General features: G+C 45.9%; 1 protein-coding gene across 1 annotated transcript in view; it reads right to left on the bottom strand.

Moving 5' to 3' along the window:
* LOC126581623 (protein apterous-like) overlaps nucleotides 1–10500 on the bottom strand; it is a 54284-nt gene extending 43784 nt beyond the window's left edge. The window contains exon 1 of the mRNA XM_050245417.1: nucleotides 9859–10500. Within this exon, the coding sequence (XP_050101374.1) occupies nucleotides 9859–9897 (39 nt within the window). The 5' untranslated portion in view covers nucleotides 9898–10500. The remainder of the gene's footprint in view (nucleotides 1–9858) is intronic.
* Nucleotides 10501–10721: the final 221 nt, after the last annotated feature.

The following is a 10721-nucleotide window of genomic DNA, read 5'->3' as shown; positions in this document are numbered from 1 at the left end:
AAAAATTTCATGCTCCACCGAGTGCGCACTGTGGCCAGTGCGTGGCAATGCATTAGCATCGATTAATATTTCCATATATTTGCAGTGTTCCCTTTTTTTTTGCTTCTCGAGATACGAGGCTGGTGATTCCTCGTATGTTGAGCAATGGAAGACAGGCCAATGGGGTGGTCTGGTACGGCTTTGTGAAATCTTATCTTCCATTGAAGGTTTCCCAAATTTCCATTACGATCACGAGCGTGTATAGAAGATGGAACTTGCCCAAAATTACGAACCCAAATACAACGGGCTGCAAGTCTTATTCTTTTGACTTGTTTAAAAGTCTTCCTGTTCTTTAATCTCACAACGGTATATGGTAGAGATTGGACGAAACCGGCTGCTGCAATTATGCTGACTATGAGCAAAAAATTGCGAGAAAAATGGAAAACAAAAATTGTAATTAGTTACAATTCCATAGCAGAATAGTTTACTTTTGTGATTTTAAGCTAATGAAATATATTTGTCAAAATTGAGCAGGATTTTGATTAAATTGTGGTTGAGGAATATGGTAGCTTTGCCAAAAAGATAGTTTTGTATTCGACATTGCAACACTGAAATGAATGTGTTATTTCAATCAGTAGCTTACTGGAATGCGAATAAGAATCTAATTTTCCACTCGTGTACAGTTTCTGGGAAATCTAAGCCTCAAAATATTGAAATAAACTTTTTTTCTCACTATTCCATCGAATGCTTTCAATTATTTCATTTAATTCACTCATTGATTGAGATCCATTTGATAGCTTTATCGCCAAGAAATACGAGGTTCTGTTGAACTTTGAACTAATTGAAACATACTTGAAAAATTTTTTTTTTATAAATCCCCATCGACATCTTAAGATGCTAACCTCAAACTCTAAACGGGGGGGAAAGAAATGAGCTAAACTACCATGTTTTATCACTATCATACCAGATAAAGCGTTTTATTGGTCAAAGGCCAAGTTGGAGTTTTTCTGCTTAATTTTATAAATGCTTCTAAAGTGCATAATAGTCCATAAAATGTACCTTATTAACCTGTTCTTTTTATTTGTAACAATTAATTTGAAAGTTATAAATTCTAAAGAAGCCTGAGAAATATCGTTCCTACCATCTCATTTAATACGTGTTGAATAACTTTTTCTGTTTGTACTGTTATTTTTGTAAAAAAAACAGTCATATATTTATGTCATTGAACGATTTCGGGGCGTAAACTATAGCTTATCTAGATACGTAACGCAGCATTATAAGTTTTCACCTCACGAAATGTGTAAAGCTACTCACTACTCAATGAAATACTCAATGATTTGCTACCAAAAACAAAAAGCAGCAGTTCATCAGCCCAACTATCTTATTTATCAGCCTTCTTGAGCTGCATCTCATAATTCAAAGTTCTTAAGACAGAGAAGAAGACTGCAATTGACAGAATATCAATTCCCCAAACAAGCTTATAAATACTTGAGGAAAGCAATTCTGATAGTTTTCTATAGGTTGATTGGATTCCATTTTTGTCCACCAAAATTTCTCCTGTACAATCAGAACGTATTGGGGATACGTCGAGAATTGTGTCTCATAATCACACCAGCCACCAGTTAGAAGAAGTCTCAAAGTGTCCTCATTTCAAACGGACATTTTCAAAAACAAACTCCAAAAACCACCCCGCCGTGATACCATTATCACTACTCCAAGATTTATGCCACCAAACCCTCGAAAGAAGATGAGTTTTTGCCTTCGAACTACGTCGGTTTAGTGAGTTAATCTTTTTGGGCAAAGGACCACCGCAACAAAAAGCAGATTAAGCCACTAGCTAGGCAATCCTATCACCGAAACAGAACGTCCATCGAGAACCAGCATCAGGAATAATGTGCATTGCTGCTGCTGCTGCTGCTGCTGCTGTTATGCAGAGGATCGCGACCTCTAGACCGGAGCGTGCGCGCGTGTGTACTGCTATCGCACACGAGAATCCCAAGATGGCCCGTCTTCACCTCTTCCTTCATCCCGCGTCCTGCGTCATCCTGTGACGCAACGCGTGCATGGCCGCGCGTGTGTGAATGATCAGAAGCTTGGCCGCCTGATCAGCTGTCGCTTGAACGCCCCTAGGGTGTTGGTATCAACAATCGGGGCTCGGGTGTGTTTATGGTCCCGGACACGTTGCCTAATGAGAATGGTGCATTCCATGCAAAACTCTATAATTAAAATCGTCCATCCATCGCCTCGCCCGGTGACATCATGGAAGAAGTCTTGACCTGCGGCAACCAGCCATTGCTTTTGCCATTTGATTGCCGGACACGAGTTCGACGGTTCTTATCATGTGGCGGCAACGCTCAAACAGTGAGCCACGATGGCGTAAAGGCGCGTTCCACACACGCATGGCCCCGAGGACCGGATGATAAGCCCCGGCCGCGTTACCTCCGTGCTCTGCGCTCGACCTGATTTATGTCCTTTTTGATACGATTTGGGCGGCATGTTCTAAGCAATTCTAGTCACGGTGTTATGCGTCGTGGTGTTATGTTTGAACAAACATTCCTAGCGGCAGTTTCTGATCAGATTCTATCAGCACGCAACGTCCAGTAAAGTTCCAGTGATCCATCATCTCATGCTCCATTCGCTAATTATTGACAGCAGAGACAGCTGGCATTAAATTTCCCTTCTTCCACCTAAAGCATAGTGAGTAAAATACCGATTGACAAGCACCAAATTAGTGCGCCAAAAACCCGTGGCCCAGCCATTTCAGCTGCCTTTATTGTCATATCGTGCCCCGTTGGTCTTGATGTATCAAACGGATGTTGGCGGCACTCCAATCAAACGCCATCCGCAATGTGTCAACCTTCTGCGCTGCTGGAATGTTCCTTCCTGCCTGCAATCCGGACTCACGGATGCGACACAAAACATCTGTTCCAGCGCCATGGTTCCACCTTACCGGCATGAAAAATGGTCCATCCAGTTCAGGTTTTATTTCGGTTACTATTTGTAGAACCTGGGCTACAAGAGGAGCTCCCTCCCTACAATCACGGCTTCCAGTGCACCGGAAACCAGCGAGCTCGTTCCCGAGTGAGGCGGAAGAATAATGACCGCGCCGCGCCACGCCGCACCCAGGTCCGCTCGCTCGCTCGCTAAGGATTCCATATTTATATAAATAATTAAATGACACTTCACAAATATTTGTCTAACTGTCTGCTTCCTCCTCACCGTTGGTGCACCCCGGTCATGCTCGGTTGGGACGACTCCCGCGCATTAGCCCGTTTTGCCTCATTTCACCGACACACCGAGAATGTGCAAACCTCGTGATTCCTCGTGGTTCGCCCGGTTCTCCCGGCCGGTTCAAATGAAATAAGGGGTATCCGTTGGTGATTATTCATTCCCCTTCCTGCCATATTCCTTCGACTGCTAGCGGAGTGATGCTAGCAGCATCAAGGTGCAGGTGGTTCACTCCAGCGATCGTTTGAGGATTGGTGACATTCGCTGAACACATCGCGCCTGATCTTGGAACTACATAATGCCATTTACTCCGTATTACCAACAACTATTTATCTAGAGATATTGCGACTTTAAATCAACTTTGACGGTAATATTGTGTCAACTTAAAAGGCCTTACTTTCAGAACTGGGTTCGTTCTTATTCTCTCTTTACATTAATGACTTAGTCTCAGTGATATGCTCGTCCGTCTGCGTAACTGTGCAAAAAAATATTTGATAACTTCTGTAACTGGTGAATATTAAATGACCTCTGTGTTGTTGTAGATAATTGTTATATAGTCACATACTCTGGGCCTAATAGGACCATCTCATATCCGTATTCACTTGCCAATTCCACACTTGCCATTGGGGCCCCCGAATCCCTGCGTGTTTGGATTTTACCGGGGCACTAATATGACTTGTTACCTATTCAAAACACCACATCTTTTTTGTGTTGAAATGGTTTTTATTGATTTCAAAGACAAAATTGTTGTCAGAATCCGTTTACTTCAGGTCGATATGGTAACCCTTTGCCTTGACTATAGGCTTCAAACGGTCCAAAAGGGAGTTACATGATGCACGAATGTGGCGAATTTCTGAACATTGTGTTCTGTGATGTAAAAAAAATCCCTATTGAGCAGTCCTTAATCTCTCAAAACGATCGTGTTTAATTGACTGAAGGCTCTTACGAGAATTTTAAGACAATTTTGTCTTTGAAATTATTTAAAAAAGAGTTTTAACACAAAAAAGTTAAGGTGATTTGAACGGGTCCTATCAGTAACCCTGTACTTGAATAAAAATAAAAGGTGTTAGAAACTATTAGCAGCTCTTCTCCCGGTCAATTACTTGACCATAAAATCTGATTAATTGTAAAGGTGAAAATATCCTGTACAACATGAATAAGGTCAAGTAGAGTTTTAAAACCCAAAAAATTAATCGAATCGAAGAAATAACTCGTATTAACAAAGCCATTAATAGAACCATTACCGAAACTTATAGTGATTGGTGTTGAGAAAGAAGTTACATACTACCATATTGTGCAAAACGATCAAGCTCATAGCGTGTTGAACTAGCTTAAATGGTGGCCAAACCTGTTTTGACTGCTATGCAGGTTCTACAGTGTATTTGGAGGTATTATAATAATTTAGATGAGCTGTTTTCGTACAGTCAAATACTAAATTAAGATGATGACTCTTAGAATCTGTGTCATTTGAAGCTAACGATTAATTGAAAAATTATTAGAGCTGGTCAACAGAAGAGGTATTCTGTTCCATCAGGACGAGATAAAGCAACACGAATTTGTTTTGGCATGTTAGAAATGCCGACTGCAATTTAGATGCATGCTACTTACAGTTCAAACCAGGCACTAAGTGATTATAAAATAATAGGGAAATAAAAGTATCTAAAAATCGATTGCATAATATGTTCGCCAATAAGAAACTAAACATAGAATTAAGAAGATATGTTCATCAGTCATGCGCTTATGAAATAATTTGAAGAGTGGCGAAGGGAAGGGCAATAGCACAGGACAACCAGGCAAGGGAAGTACGATGCTGAGGGCATCTCACTAGATGCTCAATGGGACGTTAAACGTCCAGCATAGCTTTAAAAAAATGTCGCAAGTGAATATCTAAGTGGTTGAATCTCCGTTTGAAGGAGGTTTTTGGTGTGCTTAAAAACCTCGAACTACTCGAAAAGATCGCTCTAACGTAGTTAAAAAAATTAAGGGCCCCTTTTATCATAATGTGCCCCGGGGCCCCAAGACGGTAAAGACGGCCCTGGACGTAATATTGGACTGAAAACTAAATTTCACCTAACATTAATAGACAATCCATTAACCATGCACTATTAATGATAGGTATTATCTGTAAGTTTACCAACGAGTTAAGTGACCCAACAAGTATTGAAGCTATATCCGATCTGTTCTGAAAGCTAATTATGTTCTATGTAGCCCAATTTGCTCTCGTATTCCAGTACTGTATCCTTTCAACTTGAGTACAAAAGTTGCCGTATACTGTTAGGACAACAAATAACTCAGTTAAAGGCGAAAAGTGTAAAGATGACGCCCTGGAGCTATTAGATCGATTAAAAATCGCGACATTCTAGCTCCGCAACATAAAAGACAGCATTGTACACACAATGATCCTATGATAAATATTATAACTTCAAAAGCAGGCATAGTTTATTCGATCACAATAAGTCTGCCGCAAGAATCTCATATCCGCCCTCCAAGTTCCTATATGAGCAACCAATTTTACGACATAAAATAAAATAAATCATCAACGATGAATGAAGGAACAACAAAATTCATTAATTCGAGATCGGTTCTCTTGTACTTGTGCATTATGAATGGCTGCCATCAAATGGCCGCCCCCCATCCCCAAAAAAAAGCATAAAAACACTCGATCATCGAAACTCCAGAACCGGTGGCGCCCAAACGAACAGGATCGGAGCTCAAACATCGCGAGCGACGAGAAAATATTGTAATAAATCTTGGCGTGCACTTATAAATCACAATTCACATTTCTCGTTACTGTCATCCACACAAGCACCGACACAGACACGTTGTAGTATCATGCGACGACGATGTATGACAGACACTTGAAATGGCTCTCCGGGACCCATTCCACTGCTTATCGATGTGACGACGACAGCGAGCGCGTTCCCGTTGGTTGGTGTCTGATGCCGGCGACGGACGACGACGGACGTTGGCGACAACACGCGGTGATCTCTTCTTTGAATTTGTTCGCATTCCCAACGCATCTGGAAAGCCTGGCGCCGACTAGCCAGGAAGAGGGAGAGCCGCGATCGGGAGTGGATTGCGGTGGAAAACATGTCGCTGATGCCGGAGCATGAAGCTGACGTTTGTCGTGCACATTGATACGAGGGATGCGTTCGAGGTCGACCACCACCACCAGCAGTAGCAGCCACTGTCATGCACAACAATGCACGATACTCCATTGCTCCCGGAGTTGATCACTAATTTGAACATCGTCTGTGGGTCTGTGGAATCGCGAACGCTACGATAACGGATCGATAGAGTTTTCGCTAGGGCGAGCGCGCGATAACCTCTTGCGTGGCGATCAAGGCGATCACGATCACGACCCCCCCGGGTATGGTTCATTCCCAGGGTATCGCTTATGCAATCCACTGGCCGGCCATCTGGCCATCGCTCGAATCGCGTCGAAACAACGATTAAGGATCTGAGCAATTTCATTTCTCATAGCACAAGGAGCCCTGATCTAAGGGACCCCTGTAGCCGTGATGAGTGCTTGAGCTTCCTCGCACGTTGACCACCTTTGACGGCCTCTGTCCTACTTTTGCAAACCAGTCGTGCTAAGGCTGGCCGACAGTATCACAGGCTGGCTGCTCACATTTCACATTTGGTCACAACCACGACTCGCCGGTCCAAATCGCAAACGATCGATCAATCAAACGCCACCATCACGATCAACCGCGACGTGCAATCGGCTGCCAATTGTGGCCACATCAGTGGGGATCGCATCGCAACGTCCATTTGTGTCCAAAAGTGGGGTTCAGGAGGCAACCAGGCAAGCAAAAGTGCTTGCTGTGCGGGGCGCACTGTATGGGAGAAGGCGGAAGGACGGCGCGTCGTCGCTTATCATCGTTTATGGGCTTTTTTCATTTTCCAAGTGGCGTGCCAGGGTGCGAAACTCGCGCACACAAACTCTAAATGCACATTTGTTGCTGCAACTTCCATTTTTCTAAGTTGTGCGATCTCCTGCACCTCTCTCTCTCTCTCTCTGTGGCCACTAGGCCACTGGGAAAAGGGGAATCTGGTGGGAAAATGTTGCTGGGGCCACAGCCACTACACACACTTGGGATCGCGCACGATCACACAAAGTACAAACGGAGCCAAAGTCGTCAAAGTGCCGCCATTTGCGCAATCCCCTTTGGCCACGATCGATCGATCGATACACGATCCTCACAAACAAAACACACCGCAATCATAAAGTATTTCTCCTGGCGCGCTCCAAAAATGGGGGTTTTTGTGGTGTCGAAAAGTCGCGATGACAAATCGGATTAACCTGAAAGGCGACGTGAACGGAATCCGACAGCCGGCTAGGAGCCAATCCGCGATCATCACCATGGCGAAACCACAAATAAACAAACAAAATCCAACACCAACCGACCGGGGTGCCCTCATGCTATGCACATTTTCATCTGCGCGCCATTTCTCCAAACGATCCGGAGACGATCGCGATCGTCTCTGCGCGGTATGCCACGCGCCGTCTACGTTATCCATCGAGCATTTTCCTGGGAAAACCCACGTCATTCATGCGAGCTTGTGCTGTGCAGCACAGGTTCTCGGGTTCGCATCGCCCGCTCTCGGGCTAATCTCGTGAAAAGTCATCAGATTTCAATGATCCGTACACCGCGAGCAAACCATTTCCACCAGACCGGGCCAGATCGTCGTGACATGACTTGGCAGTGGATTTTCCACCGATAATTAGCGGTGCGTTTGCTTTGTGCTAGAACTTTGCCGAACTGACGACGGTGCCGGGCGGTGTCACAAGAACTGGGTTGTGACACCGTTTTTTGGCCCTTTCTGCGGCCCGGAGATGCCCCGGTTGTGGCCGTTTCCAGTGGGGCGAATGTGAAAAGTATTGCAATTGTTTGAATCGAAGTGAAACAAATTCACTGCCAGGGGGATAACCTTTGCGTGGCCTCAAAACAAACTGCGTAGCGCACCCTTGGCGGTCTCTGAACTCCTTGATCTCCCGAAGGAACTTATTTTGTTGTTGTTGTTGGTTAACACATGATGTCGCGCGGGTTAATGAGTCACTAAATTAAATTGGAAGCTTCGGAAATCGATTGATTACGGCGACAAGTTGTTTGTGGCTTCTGTTTACACGTGCTGGGTGGTCAGCTTATGACGGAGCGGTTTCTAGCGAAGCGGCACGCCACGAAATCAATAATCCTTTTGCGGAAGAACGGCACGCTATCAGTGCCCAGAGGCCATCTAGTGTCACGGCTCTAGGAGGATAGAAAGGGCGCAAGAACGATCTTTGATCATTTGATTAAGAGAGGGGCCCGCGTGTGCGCGTGTCTATTCTTAGCCACAATGGCCGCACAACGGAGGCAACCTTCTGGAAGAGGTCCTTCGAAAGGCGAAAGTCAATGGTTGACGCGCAGAGTTTTACGCAACATCACACCGTGCTCCTCGTCATGCGTCATGTTATCAAATGGGTGGATGCTAAACAACGGTGGCCACCACCACCCAGCACACTAATTAGCGCAAGATCGGTGCAAAAGGTGCAGGAATGCTGACTTCACACCCTGCGCGAGATGAAGTTTTTGGACGATTTGTTCAAAACAAAAAAAAGAAGGGACAACAAATCCCTGGTGTTGTTGTTGGGCCATCGCGTCACCTCATTTCGTTTGCACCGGCTCCAGCGATAACCTTTCCTGCGGCAACCACGGGTAGGAACATTTCGCAAAACGACCGCACATCCTAATATTGGCCGTGGCTTCTAAAGGCTATGGACGGATAATGGACCTCCGGACGGACATGTCTTGGCCTAGGTCCGATTGCCTAGGTCGGAAACAGTGCGGGCGCGCACGCGTTGCTTGCTTTGACACGCCAAATCAAAAGCCAAACACGCGCACGAAACATTTGATAGGCGTAATCTAGGAGGCACTTTTTTCTCTCTCTTTTTTTTCGACCTGAAGAACCGTCACGGACCGGGCCTCTTTGACCGAAAAAACGAAATCCACGAAACCCGCGCGGTGGGACAGTAACATATTCCGCTTCAACGCCACTGAAGTCCACTGATAAGATGCACACGAACGCGTACAATCTCAAAACATAGCACCCAGCCGGGAGAGATCGATTAAAGTCCTGTTGTCCTTATTTGCTGCTGGGTAAAAGCCTGGCCACTAGATGCAACCGGGTGGTTGTTTGGTTTCGCATCAATCGCATGCCGGATCTAAATTTTCGTCAAAGCAGAGGGAAGTCTGCGGTATAATCGCGGTTGCAGATTAGCGGCCTAACAACGAACGTAGTGACCGCACCGCCAACCATGGAATGACATTGAGACGCCGGATGGCGAAGGATTTTTGTTTTTGCCAAAAAAAACGCCAAATGCGACGTCTTCTTTTCAGCGATGCGCCCAGTCCAGTCGCAACGACATTATCAACGACTTCAAATAGCAAAACGGTCCGGCTGGTATAACTTTTTATGACTTTCCGACTCGTGGCTGCTTCTTTTTGTGCTCGCCCGGGGGAAACGGCGTCTGGCAGCTGGAGGTTATCAGCGGTGTCTACGGAGCGGTGTGTTTGGTCTAAGGCGCGGCTTGCTGCGGATCTGTTGCGCGATTTGTTACTTTTTTTATTACCGACGGCGGCTCTATGGTCTACAGACGGGACTTACCCAATGCATTACAGGGCGCTCGTCCGTGCAGACGCCCATGTGATGAGAGATCGTGGCTGGCTGGTTGATGCTGTTGACCGGTACTACTAGACCGAGCGGGGTCCTCACACCCGCTACCACCCCGTGTTCCGCCGTATGTAACGTCACCGTAGCCACCTTGTTGCGCGTATTCCCCAAGCCCACCCCTACCGGAACAGAAGGAGGAACGATCGGAACGCCGGGGCAGGTGGCACTAGACTCTGGTGCCAGCCGAGCACCGGGGTAATCCGGTTCAAACGTACCGCGAACCACTTCCACTTCCGTTCCGGGGCGCTGATAAGCACTGGCCGTCGTCACCCAACCGACAGCGTTAGGAGCACGAATTCGTGACCAGCACAACGACGACGACGAAGACGTCTCCGAACCACCTCCTTGAGCCACCTTGAGCACCGTATTTTTAAGGATTTTTCACCGTTTTTTCCTGCTTTTTGTGTTGCCTCCTTCTTCTTTTTCTTCTTCTGCCGCTGCTTCAATTTCGCTTCGCTTCTACACAACTTTGACCATCACAGGGAATGTTGCTTTTAACTACACAGCTTTCGTCCACCGGGAGGACACGAGATCAGACGCAAATCATTCTCGAAAGCACATCGAAGAGGAGGTCAAATCGCACCACGAGATTGCACACCCAACGCCTCCTACGATTAAATCACTTCAAGCACACCATTTTTCCACCAACAACACGAGCCGGAAGTCGGGTCCGATTTGATGTTGATTTGGTTTGAATTTCCTTTCCGGATCGATGCCCACAGTCACAGTCCGGTTTTCGCGGAATAAAGCCTCCGGCCTGACCGGGAGTCCTGTTTTCTCACCGAACCGACAAAAAT

The sequence above is a fragment of the Anopheles aquasalis genome, chromosome 2, assembly GCF_943734665.1.
Source record: "Anopheles aquasalis chromosome 2, idAnoAquaMG_Q_19, whole genome shotgun sequence".
Taxonomy (NCBI): domain Eukaryota; kingdom Metazoa; phylum Arthropoda; class Insecta; order Diptera; family Culicidae; genus Anopheles; species Anopheles aquasalis.
The sequence above is the reverse complement of the archived record's forward strand: the minus strand, read 5'-3'. Positions and strand labels throughout refer to the sequence as shown.